Source organism: Gallinula chloropus (genome assembly GCF_964237585.1).
Source record: "Gallinula chloropus genome assembly, chromosome: 5".
NCBI classification, from domain to species: domain Eukaryota; kingdom Metazoa; phylum Chordata; class Aves; order Gruiformes; family Rallidae; genus Gallinula; species Gallinula chloropus.
Window position 1 is genome coordinate 27,765,590 of NC_140090.1, and position 18,029 is coordinate 27,783,618.

General features: G+C 55.4%; 1 protein-coding gene across 1 annotated transcript in view; it reads right to left on the reverse strand.

Annotated features, from left to right (window-relative positions):
* Nucleotides 1–623: 623 nt before the first annotated feature.
* Nucleotides 624–18,029, reverse strand: part of LOC311192801 (aryl hydrocarbon receptor-like) — a gene marked incomplete at both ends in the record, with an annotated part of 31,681 nt that continues 14,275 nt past the window's right edge. The window contains 8 exons of the mRNA XM_084265394.1: nt 624–2,430; nt 3,149–3,290; nt 3,626–3,735; nt 4,116–4,306; nt 4,446–4,588; nt 5,434–5,548; nt 7,870–7,959; nt 13,670–13,788. Coding sequence (XP_084121520.1) covers nt 624–2,430; nt 3,149–3,290; nt 3,626–3,735; nt 4,116–4,306; nt 4,446–4,588; nt 5,434–5,548; nt 7,870–7,959; nt 13,670–13,788 — 2,717 coding nt within the window. The remainder of the gene's footprint in view (nt 2,431–3,148; nt 3,291–3,625; nt 3,736–4,115; nt 4,307–4,445; nt 4,589–5,433; nt 5,549–7,869; nt 7,960–13,669; nt 13,789–18,029) is intronic.

Consider the following 18,029-nt stretch of genomic DNA (forward strand, 5'->3'; position numbering starts at 1 on the left):
AGGAGCTGGATCAGCAGGGCATCAAGAGGAGGTGAGAAGATGGAGTGCACAGAGGGAGGGAGCGAGGAGCAGAGCACAGGGGCTTGGGCTCAGAGACCCAACAGCAACCTGACATGGATGCTCCACACTCCTCCTGCAATGAAGAGACATGCTGCATCGAGCCACAGCAGTTTGGTGCTTGTAAAGCCAGCCAGTCTGTCTGCAAGTGGGTGCCAGGAATACACAGACTGGTGAGCAGCAGGGTCCTCCCCTTTACCCCAAGGGTCTGACAACTGCCCCACCTCCCTCCCCACTCCCCATCACTAGCAGGGCTGCATCTCCCCAGAAGACTTCTCAAGGGAAAAACACAACCAAACCACTCTATCCTAGGCTACCCAAAGGCTCTGCCAGGGGACCTTGGTTTGGGCACTGGCAGACAAAATCCTGAGGGACCAGGAAGTGTGGGGCACTATAAGGGTGTGTGCAGCCATAAGAGCTCCAGATTGCTGGTGGCTTTTCAAAACGTGGCTCCTAGTTCACAGTGAGGTTTCAAAACAGGCTGTACCCACTGCTGATGCTGTGCCTGCATCCCCCCACCCCACTCCCACCACCCTTCCCCAGGCCCCAGCACCACCCCTCGCTCCTCAGGTCCTGCAGCCCTCACACCTCACCTTGAGCTGGACCTCACAGGCACAGAGCTGCTGTCCCCCCACAAAGGACACCGGTGGGAAGCCAGGGCCCTGCTCGGAGCAGGGCAGTGCTCCTGGACCCACCTTTGCAGGGAGAGCTGCTGAGCACCTCAAAACTGAGTCCGGTGGGGAATGGGATGCTCCAGGGTGGGTCTCACTGGGACAAGGCAAAGCACCCGGCTGCTGGGGATGGGGTATTTTAGAGGCATCCCTAAGAAAGGTGCTCTCATGTCCAAAGAGGTTATTTCTGTACTGGCAGTCAGGCAACAACACAGGGTCTGGCTGGTGGGTGCTGGGACCTGTGTTGGACCCTGGCAGGAGCCCAGCACATCTTCGCGGGGCTTCCCTAGGCTGCAGGAACCATGGCTGGTGCTGCACCAACCACTTGTCCTGCTCCCCTTCCCAAGAACAGCTGGGCTCTGGGGAGAGCATCAGGGGCCCTTTGGGGAAGCCGCTGTCTGCTGGCAGCTGGCTGACTCCTAAGGGTGCTGATGCTTGTGCAGGAAGAGCCGCCTCCTCATTGTGGGAGGCCCCAGCCCCAGAGAACAAGGACTTACTCAAGCCCTGTGAAGGACAAGGAGCAGGCTGGGGGGGCAGCAACCACAGTTCAGCCCCCAGGAGGGTCTCAGAGCCGCTGGCCAGAGTTTGTGAGTCCAGGTGTGTTCCTGCTGCTTCCAGCTGTTTTGGAGCTGCAGCCATCCAAGCCTCTGATGGGCAACCTCTGGGAGAAGCATGCTGCCCCAAAGCATTGGCTGGGTTCGCCTGGACCGGGACATCGTGCCACTGAGTCACCAGTGTGCTTGAGTGCAACGGAGGTGGGCAGCTTGAGCCCACCAGCTCACTCCTGGGCTGGCTCTGACCATCAGGAACAGTGTTATCTACAGGAGCAGGGCTGGTGACTCCTGTTTGAAGCACTTGTCCCAGGTTTGGTAGCTGAAGTGCTACAGAGGGCTTGGTGCTGGAGCCTGGGACATTCAAAACTGCCCCCCGCACCAGCCCAGCTGAGCAAAACAGGACCTGCTGTTGAGCAGAGCCAACCTCGGATGTAACAGAGACTGGGGAGAGCACAGCATCTTGGCCTGCACCAGCTGCCTGGGGCTGTGATGGGGCTTCAAACGCTGAACCCGTTGCCCAGCAGTGCTGGAAACGAGCCGTGTCCACTTCCTCATCGCAGCAGGATGCACTGCAGCGTGGGAAGCCCGTGCTCTTCTCACCGCCCTCCCCGAGGAGCATCTGCTCCACACAGGACGTCACCGTGGTGTCCAGCCTCTCGTTAACGTCCTGAGCAGGAGGCTTCCCTGTGCCCAAGCTGAGCAGAGTCTCTTCCCACCGCTGCAGGTCCTCATTGTCCACGTTGAGGCTCTGAAGGGTCTGGCAGATGTTTCCACCCAGCTCACTCCTCTCAAACAGGGTTTCAATAACGACCAGGAGGGAGTCGCTGTCCTCCTTGGCATCACTGACCTCCTCACTCCGGCTCAGTCCGTCGGGCTCGGCGATGAGACCTGGCAAGAGCTGGGGCAGGTGATCAGCATGGGAGATGTACATGGATGCATCCTGCTTCATCATAGCCCCAAGAAGAGAGTTGGGGTCTACTGAGTGCTGATTCGAATGGGATTTCACTTGTGCCTGCGACTCCTCCTTAGCCTGGAAGGAGTACAGGAACTCAGGAAGGTCACTCCCATATAGGACTCCTTCCCCCGTGGCAAAGCTAAAAGGCAGCTGCAGGTTTCTCTTCTGCAGATGTTCCTCCCCTTCTTCATTCCTTCAGGGTGGAGGGAAAAAAGAGGAGGAAAGAGCATGAGCATCTCCTCCGGGCCAGGCAAAACCACCCTCCCCGGAGTGCAATGGGAGCTGGATGAAGAAAAGGGTGCTGGATGGGGCTGGCTGTGATGCTGATGGTGGAGGACCAGGGCTCTGGGGAGCCCATGGTGTGAGGTCTACACAGATCATAGAATCATAGGGGTTGGAAGGAACCTTGAGAGATCATCAGGTCCAATCCCCCCTTGGCAAAGCAGGCTCCCAAGCTCCCCAGCCCCCCACTGAAAAGGGGCTGCCCATTTCCCCCTGCATCCCATACTTAGATATTGATAAACATTAATAAGGTCCCCCCTTAGTCTTCTTTTCTCCAGGCTGAACAGCCCCAGCTCACTCAGCCTTTCCTCATAGGGGAGATGCTCCAGGCCCTTAATCATCTCCGTAGCCTCCTCTGGACTGTCTCCAGGAGATCCCTGTCTTTTTTATCCCAGGGAGCCCAGAACTGGACACAACACTCCAGGTGGGGCCTGACCAGGGCAGAGTAGAGGGGGAGGACCAACTCCTTTGACCTGCTGGCCACAGTCCTCTTGATGCACCCCAGAATCAGGATGCAGATCAGGGAAGATCTGCATCTCCCAGGCTCACCCCAGGCAGGAGCGAGCACATGTGTGAGCACCTCCCCCCAGCCACCCACGCCGAAAGCTGGTGAGCACAGCGATACTCACGTCAGGGCTCGCTGCCGGGCGATGATGCAGTCGGGCTTGTCCCCCTTGTAGACCAGCCGGGCGTTGGCCTGCACCCAGAGCCAGCTGCCCTTCTTGGTCAGCAGCCGGAAGACCGTCAGCCCGCTCTCCCCCGTCTTCATCACTGGGTGGGGAGAGAAGAGAAGGTGCGCAACGCGCTTACTGTCCGAGGATGGACAAACGGCACGGGGAGGGTGCCCCCACGTTGAGCATCACCTTGGGCTGTGCTCAAGGGGCAGAGCAGGCTGGGCACAGCCAGCACGCGATGCCGCGGGAGCTGCTGTCCCCTGCCACCTCCCCGAGCGGGTATCACTCGGGATGTGGAGTGTCACAGCTGCTTCACACCCAGGACATTTGGCCCACCAAGGAGCAACAGTACTGGCATGGCCAGAGCTGCACAGGTGCTGGGACCCCCATAAAGGCACCAACCCTGATGTCTCCCGGCCCCCCAGGACTCACTTCTCACGTGGTTCTCAGCGCAGTACATCATGTCGGCTGCATGTACAAACTGGTACCCGGATCCCCTCCTGCACAGCTCTGTTTCTGTGTACCCCAGGACAACCTTCCCCCTGGAAACAGTGCAAGAAAGCCAGTGACAATGAGGGACAGAGGGTGGCATCCCCCAATTGCACCTCACCCTGTGTCCAACAGACTCCTGCTATGGGTGGTACAACCCTCCCATCCTGGCTGAGCTGCACCCTGCTCTTCTCAAAACCCAAAAGCGGGTTTGCTGAGCCAAACACAGTAGCCAAAAAGTGCTGGCACCCAGTTCACCTGCTCCCTGAGTTACTGGAGGGATGCTGAAACGCTCAGCAGTAGATGGACAGAAGCATCAGACAAACTCGCTGGAGGAGCTGGGTTAGAAACGACCTGCTCCCATGGGCTCTGGCTTTCCGTCCAGTGTCTGTAGCCACGGATTTCGCCACAGGGAAGGTGTGAGATGTCCTACCGGGAATCACAGGCCATGGGAGTGAAGTCCAACTTGTGCTTCGTCTGGAAGATCAGTGTCTTGGTCCGCAGCTCCAGGATGGAGAGCGGCTGGAGTGGAGTTGCGATGGCAAACAGTGCAAGCGGGGACCTGTCTGATGCCACCTTCTGCTGCCCAAGGAGGAATTTCAAGCGCCCACGGAAATTCAAGGCCTTAGAGGAAGTTAGAAAACATGGTTGTGAAGTAAAGAGGGTGATGGGAACTGGCTGTGCTCCCAGCCCTATGGGACGTGGACGGTCCCTAGGGAAGAAGCTGGGGGTGAAAGGTTGATCCAATATGGGGCTGTGTTACCAGAAACCCCGAGGAGTTATCCAGCAAGCAGCGGAAGCGGCAGGTGAAGTTCTTCTCCGTGAAGGAGGGCTTCTCTGTGCAGAGATGCTGGGGGCTGGACATGGTGCTGCATTCCGCTGGCAGTGGCAGGTCACTGGGAACAGCTGGAAAACCAAGGGGGAAAGCTGAGCCATGCAAACTGTGCACCTGGATGCTGTGGCCAGGCAGACCTGCTCCGGGCAGACCTGCTCCCGGCAGAGGCTTTGCTGCTCAAGTGAACCTGTGGTCCTCACAAAAGGGGTTAGGCCTCACCATGGGTTGTCACCCATTAATGGTGGTTTTTGGTCCCTGTAAGCTCAGCTTACCTCCCAGACAAGGCAGTAAGCCACCCTCCACTGAAATAAGGAGGTGAAAGGCTTAGGAAGGGATGTGATAGAATCCCAGACTCACAGAGCCGCAGGGGTTGGAAGGGACCCTGCCAAAGCAGCTCCCCGGCTCATAGTGCACAGGTCGGCATCCAGACAGGGCTGGAATATCTCCAGAGAAGGAGACTCCACTCCCCCAGGGCAGCCTGTCCCAGGGCTCCCTCACCCTCACTGGGAAGAAGTTCTTCCCCAGATAGCCCTTCGCCCCTTGTCCTGTCCCCACAGACACTAAGAAGAGGCTGGCCTTGTCCCCTTGTGTCTCACCCTTCAGATATTGATAAGCACTGATCAGATCCCCTCTCAGGCTTCTTTTCACTAGGCTGAACAGCCCCAGTTCTTTCAGCCTGTCCCCACAGGGGAGATGTCCCCATCCCTTCAGCACATCGACAGACATAGCACCATTGCTGGTGGCTGCTTCTGGTGACAAGTGGCTGTGCCAACCCTCTGGGATGACTACGCGTTCTACAGGGAGGCTGTGGGATGCTCCTCACAAAGGGGGCTGTGAGCTTGGTGGCTATAAATCCCACCAGGAAGGTTTTCCAGCACGGGGCTGGCTGGTCCCTGGTGATTGTCCTGGCACTCACCATCGGCAGCATGCCGGGTGCTGCCAGACACCGCCTCCCCGTGTAGCTGGTGGTGGAAGGCGGCTCTGTCGTCAGCGTGGATCAGCTCATACACGCTCTGGTAGATGAGATCCGACTGGAAGGACACAAGGGGAGAAGAGCATTGGCTCCTGCCCAGCCTGGCAGAGGGGCCTGGAGGAGGACACGGCGGGAGGTTTTCCTTCATGCCTACTCAAAGTGCAGCCACTGAGTGTGAAGGAAGAGGAAAAGGAAAGCACAACCGGCTCCACGTGCTGTGGGGAGAGCGAGGACCAGGAACCGGCTGGTTTTGGGAGAGGGGCTCAGGAAGGAGGAGAAGGGAGCAGAGAGTGACTCTGCCTGGGGAAATCATGGGAATGGCTCAGAACTTTCTAGAAGCAATAGAAATCACAGAATCATAGGGGTTGGAAGGGATCTTGAGACATCATCAGGTCCAACCCCCTGCCAAAGCAGGGTCTCTAGGACAGGTCACACAGGTCGGCGTTCAGACCGGGCTGGAATATCTCCAGCGAAGGAGACTCCACACCCCCCTGGGCAGCTTGTCCCAGGGCTCCCTCACCAGGAAGTATCACAGAATCACAAAGTTGGAAGAGACCTCTGAAGGTCATCAAGTCCAACCATGCCCATCCTATGCTAAACCATATCCCTAAGTATCTCATCAACCCTTTTTTTGAACACATCCAGGGAAGGTGACTCAACCACCTCCTGGGCAGCCTGTGCCAGGCCCTGACAACTCTTTCAGTAAATTTTTTTTTCTAATATCCAATCTAAACTTGCCCTGGCACAGCTTCATGCCATTCCCCCTTGTTTTATCTTCTGTTACCTGGCTGAAGGGACCATCACCCACCTCTCTAATACCTCCCTTCAGGTAGTTGTAGGTGGTGAAGTTCTTCCATGTGTTGGTGCGGAACTTCCTATGCTCTAACTTGCAGCCATTGCCCCTTGTCCTGTCTCCACAGACCACTGAAAAGGGGCTGAAAAAATGGCTGTGTCCAAATAACCCTGGCCATGCTGACATTGCCCATTTCCTCCATTGTCCCCTGGTGATGGCTAAGCAGAGCGTTCCACCCCGTTCCCCATGGCTAGGGTTCTCCCAGTGCCACCCAGCCCTTCCCAGGATGTTTGGCACTGGCTCTGGCTCCTGATCCTTAACCCCAATCCATGGGAAGTGCTGAAACTCCAGCTCCCTCCCCTGCCCCCCAGGCTCTTTAGGAAGCTCCACTCCCTGGAACAGTCCTGGCCTGGCTTAACTTTGAGTATCTTCTTGGGACCAAATCCAAAGTGCTGTGGGATGTCACTGGTTTGCTGGGTACAAACACACCAGACCACTAGTGTTGCCATCCCTATCCCTCTGCAGATGAGTAGCTTTGTTTCTTCCACGGGATCAAAGGATAAAATAACTTCAGGTTGATCAAAACATCTTATTTCAACCAACCCAAACTATTCCACCCCCATCCCTGACTTAGGTGGGGGGAATTCGCTGCTCCATGCAGGCTTTCTCACTCCAAACCCATGGGAATCTGTCTCCCAGTCCAACCATCTTCCTTCAGAAAGGCCAGCTGTGCTGATGCTGGGCTGTAAGGTCGGCTGCACAGCAGAAACACCGTCCTCACGCCTCCCAACACCCCAACACAGCTGCCTCCTTCTACAGAGGACCGTGCCTTGGACCCCGACTTTCCCATCCTAGTCCTGCATGCTGCAGGGTCAGCATGGTCCTGCCAAGCCCAGGGGCAGCTCCAGCCACTGACTGCCATGTCCATGCCCTCAGAAACACACCAGAGCAGAGCCTCCTGCCTAACCAGACACATGGGTACTCTGAGAGGACCACTGCCCGCCTCTGACAGATGTTTCCACTCAGGGCATCAGCCCATGATGATCCTGCTACAGTTGGCTGGGAAAGGGTGCCAAGAGAGGACAGAAGAAACACTGGTGTCTGCAGGCACACCAGGAACCCACACAACAAAGTGGGGTTGGTAGGACAGCACCACAGCACTCCTGTTAACTCAGTCCTTTGGCCAAAGGAGATAGATGGATGTCCAGGGAGCAGGAGAGAAGAGGGTGGATGTGAGGAGAGACCTGCTTTTCCTTAGCATCTCGTGTAACCCACGGTACATCAGGGCAGTGAGATGCCCTCTAAGTGAGAGCACATGTGCCCAGCAGCACAAGAAAAGTCTCTCCCCACTCCTAGACACAAAGACAAGGGGATCTGGAGCCTGCCATTGCTCATCTCGCCTCTGTTCCCAGTCGTGTGCACACTTCCTGCCTTGCCTGGCCCCCAAAACACGTGACTCGTTTGAAGACATCCATCAAAAAAGACCCAATGGAGAAGAAAACCCTTGGCACTGCTATCAGCATCTTCTTCCCAGGCCTGGACTGCACCCGTCTGCTTAGAGCCAGGAAAAAAACCCCAGTACCCACCTGATGAAAGCCCAGGTAGTCCTGCACAGTAGGGGAGATGTAGAAGATGTGTCCATCTCCGGTCACGGCAATCACAAACCCGTTGAGTGCCTGAAAGCAGAAGTTCAGCCCAGAGTTACTCTCCCCAGCTCCAGCTGCTGAAAGAACTTCTCCAGGTGTTGCTTAAGCACGTGGGGACAGGAAGGGACCTTCTCCATCAATAGGGAGCCACAAAACCAGAAACACCTTGTGACCACATGCAAGACTTTAATCCTGGTGAGTTGGGTTTCGGTGGGGGGTTGGATTCACCCCTGCTCAATGATAGCATGACCAACAACCAAAGGTGGACTGACCACTTTTCCTAGACCCACTGTTGAAGCCCTCTCACCACACGGCAGTTCCTGCATGAGGAGGGACCAGCTAAGGCTGGTCATGGAGGCCCAAGAGGTAGTTCCCTCCTCTCCAGCTCTACCAGGCACTGTGTATAGATACATATCTGCACCTCTGTGGCTCTGATTTCCTCTCACAAACCTGCCCACAACTTCAGTAGCAGGTGGTAGGGAGGGGAAGGACTGCCCTGAGCCACACCAGAGCCTGGTGACTCCTGCAGAAGCCTCCATCAATTCACACATAAGGAAGCATTCAGAAATAGTAACCAAACTGCATCCAGTCATCAACCTCACCTATTCATCCACGCCTTCATTTTAAGGGTGACCTCCAAAGGCACTTGGGGCCTCACTCCTCACCCCGAACTTTGCAGTCAGGAAGTTATACAAGCTTATTTCTGTATGTCTTCCCCCCATGCTTTCTCCCATCACGCCCCAAAACCTGACTCTTAACCCTCAGCACCTGAGGACATTGATGTCCCTCGGACTTCTGCTCTCAGCTGCAAGGGGACATGAGCAACTCATCACACAGTACATTGAGAGGGACCACATCATAGGATCATAGAATCACAGAATGATCTGGGTTGGGAGGGACCCCTAGGATCACAGAGCTCCAACCCCCTGCCACAGGCAGGGCCACCAACCTCCAGGCCTGGAGCTACACAAGGTTGCCCAGGGCCCCAGCCAACCTGACCCTGAACACCCACAGGGACGGGGCATCCACCCCCTCTCTGGGCAGCCTGTTCTAGTCCCTCTCCACTCTCTCTGTAAAGAACTTCCCCCTAATATCCAATCTAACCCTTCCCTCCCTCAACTTCACTCCATGCCCCTTGTCCTGCCATTATCTACCCTTTTACAAGCCTATTCCCCTCCTGTTTCTCTGCTCCCTTCAGGGACTGGAAGGCTGCAATGAGGTACCCCCCGCAGCCTTCTCTTCTCCAGGCTGAACAAGCCCAGCTCCCTCAGCCTCTCTTCGTAGGGGAGGTGCTCCAGCCCTCTGATCATCTTCATGGCTCCTCTGAACCCTCTCCAACAGTCCACATCTTCCTTGTACTGGGGGCCCCAGCTCTGGACTCAGGACTCCAGCTGGGGCCTCATGAGGGCAGAGTAGAGAGAGACAATCCCCTCCCTGTCCTTGCTGCCACCCCAGTGGCCACATCCAGTCACTGCTGTCACTCAAAGGCAGTGAGGCAGCTACACCCAACACCGCCCTGAAAGCAAAAGAGGTGGAAATACCTGAAAACCCAGATCCCAGATTTGTGAAGGCCTCAACATTGCACCCATGATGCCTGACGTGATCTTTGCAAGAGTGCAGATTGTTTGCCACATCATCAAGGATGTGGCAGCATCCTTCTCACATCTGCAATGCAGGACCATAATGCCTTCTCATCTGATTTTGGTCTCGGTACCCACAGAACGTCCTCAGGAGCCTCCGTTACTCTTGAGGGCCCTCAAACACATCCTGGCATTGAACTGCCACTCTGAGACACCATACTAGGAAAGTTAGTCTCCCCTTGCCTGTGTTCTAGATGGTAGAAGATGAGGCTTTCAATGCAAAGGAACAAAATCTCTATTGAGAAGCATCTTTGTGGTAATATCCCCTGCCAACTCCACCTCTCACTCCGCGCTCTGCGATTATATATGCATGGCTGGTGGTTAAACATGTACCCAGTTGGTGGCTCCTTGCCCGAAAAAGGCCAAATTCACACCAAATTAGAGCAACTATTCCAAAACTACAGGACATGGCAGCTGAGGTGGAGGAAGAGGAACTGGTCCACCAAGTGAATAACCAAAACAAAGAGGCAGGGTGAAGATCCAGAGATACCTGGTGACCATTTCAGGCTGGTTTCCTCCAAAAGAAAAGTACTGCTCTTGTCTGTGATGCATTTAATGTATGAGTTAAAAGAAGATAAATTAGGAAGGGAAAAGCCCAAGTGGAAGCCTGTGTCTAATCAGGATGTGGGCAGAATCACAGAATCACAAGGTTGGAAAAGACCTTTAAGATCATCAAGTCCAACCATTCCTGTACTAAGCTAAACCAGATCCTTGAGCACCTCATCTACCCTTTTTTTAAACACATCCAGGGGTGGGGACTCAGCCCCTCCCTGGGCAGCCTGTGCCAGGCCCTGACAACTCTTTCAGGGAAGAACTTTTCCCTCACATCTGAGCTGAGCCTGCCGTGGAACAGCTTGAGCCCATTTCCCCTTGTCCCATCTCCTGTCCTCTGGCTGAAGAGACCATCGTCCACCTCTCTGCACCCTCCTGGCAGGTCAGTGTATGTGGTGAGAAGGTCTCCCCTCAGCCTCCTCTTCTCCAGGCTGAGCACCCCCAGCTCCCTCAGCTGCTCCTCAGAGGATTTGCCCTCCAGCCCCTTCCTCAGCCTGGTTGCCCTTCTCTGGACTCGCTCCAGGACCTCCATGTCCATCTGATGGTGAGGGGCCCAGAACTGGACCCAGCACTCAAGGTGCGGCCTCACCAGTGCCCAGTACAGGGGCACAATCCCCTCCCCAGACCTACTGGCCACACTATTGCTGACACAAGCCAGGATGCCATTGGCTTTTCTGGCCACTTTGGCCACACTGCTGGCTCATGGTCAGTCACAGCCACCCAACACTCCCAGGTCCTTCTCTGCCTGACAATCTCTCTGCCTGAAGTCTCAGTACATCTCATAACAGGACCTGCCATGACAATCACAAACTCTGCCTTCACTGCCCAGCTCAGCCACACTGAACCACCCCTGGAGAGGACCATCATGGGGCTGTACTGTTTGCTCAAGGCCAGGTTGGAGAGAAGGGTCCAGCCACACAACACCTCCTTTGGATGTGCTCACCCCTTTCCTCCATCTGAGGAGGAGGTGGGAGCGACGGCCTGACAAGGCTCTCGCATCTGCCCATTTACAGCAACACTTGGGCTCGGCTGTGGTGGCTTTTTTTAGTCTCTTGGAGTATTTGGGAAGCTGCTGGATTGAGCACGTTGCTTAATGCTGCACAGATCCAGCTTGTGGCAGGCCCAGCCCCTTCTCTTTGTGCGCTGCAGCCCCCCCAGGGGGTCCTCAGAGTTTTCTGCAAATGATGGTATCTGAGTAAAATGTTATTGGGCAAGGAGTGACATCAGGCAGCTCAGCTGGGGGCTTTCTGTCACATTAACACCTCCTAAGCTCTCCAGATGCCTTCAGTCATCCAGTGCTTCCAACACTCCACAAATTGCCATCATATGGTTCAGCTCAAAGCCCCAGAGAGCACTTAGGAGCAGCTCCATCACAGGGCTGGGGCAACTGCAGGCTCCCTCCTGGCTATCACACTATTCCAGCTGTTCCTCCATGGCTCTCACGTTTGCAGGCAGCTGAGACCACCCCTAGGAGCAGAGCCCATGTGGGAGACTATGTGGCCCAAGCTTCATTGCTAGAAGTCTTGACAGACTTCCAAGAGTCTCCCACACACCCCTGCCTGCCTCTCTCTCTGTAGCAGGGAGCACTCACGTAAGGCCATGCAGGAACAGGGCTGAAGACACCAAAGCTGAACCTCAAGGAGAGCCAAACATCCACTGACTTTCATTTGGAGAGGTGGAAGAAGGGAGAGAAGGACTCAAGGTCCAGATGTGTGTGACACCAGGAATACAGCCATGGAAGGATTAAAGGTCTTGCACAGACTTGCCCTGCGGCCCCAAGGAACAGCATGCTTTAAGGCAAGATGCCCAGATGCTTATTCAACAACCAGCCTTCCCATAGGTCCTTTCTATCAGCTTACATCTATAAATTGAAGCCCAACCAAAACAGCATCCTGGCCAGCTGACTGGCCAGCTCCTTGCTGGTGAAATTCAGTGGGCACTGTGTCATTCACCACACACCGGCCTTGGCCCAAAGCAAAGCTCCCACCACACACTGACTCTGTCCTCCCCTCAGATCCACCTTCCCTTCTTAAAATTTTCTCTCCCTCAACCCAGACCTGGGCTTTCCCCCTCCCAGACACGCTGAGCTCACGACGGGCACCTCAGGTGACGCTGCAGGTAGGGCAAACCATTCCTAGCAGATCACAGAATCACAAGGTTGGAAAAGACCTTTGAGATCATCAAGTCCAACCATTCCTGTACTAAGCTAAACCAGATCCCTGAGCACCTCATCTACCCTTTTTTTAAACACATCCAGGGAAAGTGACTCAGCTCCTCCCTGGGCAGCCTGTGCCAGGCCCTGACAGCTCTTTCAGGGAAGAACTTTTCCCTCACAGCTGAGCTGACCCTGCCCTGGCACAGCTTGAGCCCATTTCCCCTTGTCCCACCTCCTGTCCCCTGGCTGAAGAGACCATCGCCCACCTCTCTGCACCCTCCTGGCAGGTCAGTGTAGGTGGTGTTAAGGTCTCCTCTCAGCTTCCTCTTCTCCAGGCTGAACACCCCCAGCTCCCTCAGCTGCTCCTCAGAGGATTTGCCCTCCAGCCCCCTCCCCAGCCTGGTTGCCCTTCTCGGGACTCGCTCCAGGACCTCCATGTCCTTCTTATGGTGAGGGGCCCAGAACTGGACCCACCACTCGAGGTGCAGCCTCACCAGTGCCCAGTCCAGGGGCACAATCACCTCCCCAGACCTACTGGCCGCACTATTTTTGATACAAGCCAGGATGCCACTGGCCTTCCTGGCCACCCGGGCACACTGCTGGCTTGTGTTCAGTCGCAATCACCCAACACCCCAGGTCCTTCTCTGCCTGACAGCTCTCCAGCCAGTCTCCCCCAAGCCTGTAGCGCTGCTCGGGGTTGTTATGTCCCATGTGCAGCACTCTACACTTGGCCTTGTTAAACTTCATCCCGTTGGTCACAGCCCATCGGTCCAATCTGATCAGATCCCAGATGCTTTATCCCGCGGCCGTCACTGCTGTCCTCCTGGCATTCATCAGAGCACAAGGATCCCCCCATTCCAGAGACCACTGAGGCTCCTGAGCCAGGGATTGTTCCCTCCCTGTTGATGCCCCTGCACCCTTCCACTTGGGCTTTACAAACCTGGGCACATTGGGCCCAGGAGCTGTAGCCAAAGAGAAGTGTCAGGTTTGGGCTCAGCCCCAGCCAATGCCCACAAGCCTTGGGCATGGACATCACCCTGGTGCCTTCATGAGAAGGGCACAACCCACCTCCCCAAGCCCTGCTCTGCTCACAGTCCTGTCTGTGCTACAGCCCGTGCCTAGGTCAGCAGAGCAGCAGCCATACACAGTCTGGGGTGGGAGGGAAACGTGGGGACAGGGACATGTCCCAGCCAGGCAGTGCCACCAGTCCCTGTCCCTTGGTGCTCGGTGCCCACAGCAATCACAGCAAAGCAGCTCCTGGCACAGTAGAGTCTCTTCTTGCTCCACAGATGGGAGCCCACCTCCACAGCTGCTGCACGGGGACCAGCCACAGTGCCCAACAGATGGTGGGAGCCAAGGGGACACCCCAGACACCCGGGCTACAGCACAATACCTGGAGCAACAGTTCCCCCTCAGGAAGCAGCTCCCCGTCGACCTGTGGGTCTGTCTGTCCATCCCCTCCTGGGGCTCGGGGCTGATCCAGCACGCAGTCACCAACATCCGTAGCTGTGGCTGGGAGTGAGAAGACAAGAAATCAGCATGAAAGGGACAAGCTGAGAGTCTCTGCCCCCTCCTCCTCCCCACCCCAGTGCTGCACTACACTGCCTGATGCACGTAGACTCAGCTGGAAGGAAGATGAGGACTCATCTTCACTGGTAGCTGGAGCAGAGCCATGTCCAGCCTGGCCCAGTGCTTCCTCCAATAGATTATTTCCCCTGCGTGGTCCCACCTCTGGGAAACTTTGCTTCTGCTAAGGTCTGAAGGTAGACATACCCGTAAAGGAGAGAGGGAGGTGAGTGCTTCTGGCTGCCCAGGCTAGAAAACACCACCCAACACAGTGGGAAGTCTTCAAGTTTGGGTCTGGTAGAGCTGGAGTTGGCTTCAAGCTGCCCCAGTGCCACTTTTCCACCCTTCAGGACTGACAAAGGACAGCAGAAAACCTTCCCAAACCATCTGAGATGCCATCAAAGCACCCGCAGTTTTTCTCCCACCCTTGACTGCTTGGAAGCAGATCAGAGGGTTGGTGGGCACAACCTTCCCAGTGAGACACCAGAGCAGCTCCCTGCTAACAGGACTTGCTGCTATGACCTCCCTGGGCTGATTCACTTACCGCCTCATGCTTCCTCAATAGATGCCTTCAAGGCAACACCCATGGGTGCACCCAACATGAAACCTCCTGCCCTGGCTGCAGGACCTTGGGCATCATGAGACACACAGAAAACCAGTTGTTCAGGGAAAAGAAATGAGGATGGCATTTCCTGGGGACATCCCCAGAGCAGGATTCATCTGCTGGGGAATTATCCTTGAAAAACTCAGCTGCCAACCAAAGGACAATTTTCAAGGCACGTTTTTTTGCCAACTTGACCAAAACCACACAGGAAAACCTCAAAGCATCACCCCCAACTCCCCACCTCTGCAAGCTCATGCAGCATCTCACAGATGAACAGGGCATGTATGCCCTGTGCACAGTCACACCCCAGCAGAGCATCACAGCCCGCCCTGGCTGAGCCCTGGGGTTCTGATGGTACAGCATGACCTGGGCTGGATCCAAAGGGGAGAAGTTCTTCCTGATGTGATGGAGTGGTAGGAAATGAAGAAATAAACCCCCAAGTCATCCCAAGTCTGATCACACATTTAAGTTTCTCTGTGGCAAAAGCTCTCACCTCACCACGAAGAGGTTTCTGAAGTCTGTAATTCTCTTTTTCCCCAATAGCACTGAGTTCCAACCCAAAATTACCCCAAACCTAAACAAAGCTTCACCTGAAACTGCTGATATGAGACAACTTGATTTCCATGAAGCCATCCACATGCAAAAGCATTTTCCCTAATGGGTCTGCAGCTTTGCATTACACCCCCCTGCCCCAGCGAAACAGTTTGAGGTCTGAACATCACCCAGCTCAACATATGGACCCTAAGTGATAAGAAGAACCCACCCACATCAGCCTGCAGCAACCAGGCAGGTGGTTATGGATAATTAGCTGAAGGTCTTGCAGAAGGTGACATGGAGCAGCCACACTGCCCACTGTGGTCACACAGGTTTGAAAGTGAGAGGATGCTCTGAGCCTGCAATGCAGATTTAGCCTTGACCTCTATCAAGTGTGGGCAGCAGGTCAGGGAGGTTCTCCTGCCCCTCTGCTCTGCCCTGGGGAGGCCTCTTCTGGAATATTGCGGGCTCCCCAGGGCAGGAAGGACAGGGAGCTACTGGAGAGGGGACAACAAAGGTCTATGTAAATGATGAGGGGACTAGAACATCTCTCTGGCACAGAGAGGCTGAGGGACTTGGGACTGTTTGACCTGGAGAAGAGAAGACTGAGGGGGGAAATGTTATCAATGCTGATAAATCCCTGACGGGTGGGCTCAGGAGGACAGGTCAGTCTGTGCTCAGGGGTGCCCAGGGACAGGACAAGGGGCCATGGGCACAAACTGGAGCAGAGGAAGCCCCACCTAACCCTGAGGAGGAACTTCTTTGCTGGGAGGGTGGCAGAGCCCTGGGCCAGGCTGCCCAGAGAGGCTGGGGAGTCTCCATCTCTGGGGACATTCAGACCCTGTGATCCTGGGCACTGTCCTGTACAGCCTGTTTGAGGGGACCCTGCTCTGGCAGCAGTGGGACTGGGGGATCTACAGACGTCCCTGCTAGCCCTGATACAACCAGGCTACTTCAACCTCCATCAAACCATGAATGCTTCTTGACAATGCTCAGACAGCAGTTGCATCTTCTGCCCTTTTCCCCCCCTGTCTCCTCCCCGCTCGCTCAAGGAAAGCCCAGCCTGGGGACAATTCCCACATCACCTCCCCTGTGGGTCCATTTAGCACCCCCCCCGGCCCCCAAACATGGATTGCCCCCACCACAGGAGCTCGTGTTCCCATTTCTGTGGGGCAAGGAGACTCTGCAGAGACACCCTTCAAACCAGCAGGGCCTGAGGGATGCCAGGTCTCTGGGAAGGGTTAGGAAAGGGGAAGCTCAATGCCAGGGAAGCAGTAACTGTGCTTGGTTTGCTCATGGCTTGAAGGATGTCACGTCACAGAATCACAGTGGTTGGAAGGGCCTATTGGGTCCAACCCCCTGCCAAAGCAGCTCCCTGGCTCATATTGCACAGGTCGGCATCCAGACCAGACTGGAATATCTCCAGAGAAGGAGACTCCACACCTCCCTGGGCAGCCTGTCCCAGGGCTCCCTCACCCTGATTTCTGCATGTTGGTACAGAACTTCCTATGCTCCAACTTGCAGCCATTGCCCCTTGTCCTGTCCCCACAAACCACTGAAAAGGGGCTGGCCATTTCCCCCTGCATCCCATACTTCAGATATTGATAAACATTAATAGGGTCCCCCTTTAGCCTTCTTTTCTCCAGGCTGAACAGCCCCAGCTCACTCAGCCTTTCCTCACAGGGGAGATGCTTCAGGCCCTTAACCATCTCCGTAGCCTCCTCTGGACTCTCTCCAGCAGATCCCCGTCTTTTTTATCCCAGGGAGCCCAGAACTAGGCACAACATCCCCAGGAGTTTCAGAAGGCAGGCTGGAGGCAGTCAGCAGGCAAAAAGCCTCCTCTCATGGTTGCCAAGGGATCCCCAAGGGAAAGCATCCAAAGCTTATCTGGGCCACGGGTATAGCTTCAATTACCTCAGGGGGGAAGGGAATAGTTTCAAAATGAAACATGGATTCTTTCAAAATGTTAGTTCCTTTTGAAGGGATGAGCCTCCTCCAAAGCATTGAAATGAGGCAAGATGGCAGGGAATGAAACCAAGTTCTGCCAAAACAATGCTCCAAAAGGGCTGACGGAATTTTGAGACATCACATGTCCCAAGAGCACACGGTCTCCATCTCTCTCCCAGTGCCACCAGCAGCACCTGCAGGGACGAGCCACCACTAGCTGGGCTGGACTTACAGAATCCAACAGAAAACAGCTCAATTTGTGCTTTCCATCAAAATTACTTCTTCCAGCTGTCCCACTGGTCTCAGCAAGGGGCTTTTAATCTGAGAGATGCTCTCAAACACAGAGCAGTCTGTTCCTGCATGGCTGAGCTAGCCAATCCTGCAGAATCTATCATCTCCCATAGGACACAGTATGGTGACCTGGCCTGGAGCTCAGAGATAGGGTAGGAAGCCCAGCGAGGTGGTGTCTTGACAACTGCTTTGCCACCAGCTGCATCACAGTTGCAATTTCCCAGCTGCAGGGCACAGGTTGTAACTGGTGCTTCCAGGTACTGGTGGTGCAGAGCAGCTGGTGTTCACATCCAGCCCAGTCCTCACCATAGAATCACAGACTGCTCTGGGTTGGAAGGGACTCCAAGGGTCACAGAGCTCCAACCCCCCTGCCACAGGCAGGGCCACCAACCACCAACCAGGCCTGGAGCTACACAAGGTTGCCCAGGGCCCCATCCAACCTGGCCTTGAACATCCACAGCCAGAAGCCAAGGAGATGCAGAGCTCAGTGCCTGAGGTGAAATGCATGTCCCACTCCCACCAAAGGAACCCAGCAAGGTATGAGGTACCCCTGTACTTCCACCATCACTCCAGCACCTGTGGCCCAGTCCCATTTTCACACCCCACACTGCTGGGGATGGCCAGCAGCAGAGTGAGCATCCCGCAGGCTGGTGGGGCTGAGCCTGCCTGCAGGAGCCACAGCTGGTCCTCAGCAGTCAGGGTGCTCTGGAAGCTTCCTCTACCCATTTTTCAGGTGGTGACTGATCCTTTTCATGCTCAAACCTGTCATGACTGGGTGCCCTCCTCAACTAACAAGTTGGGAGCAGAGTGC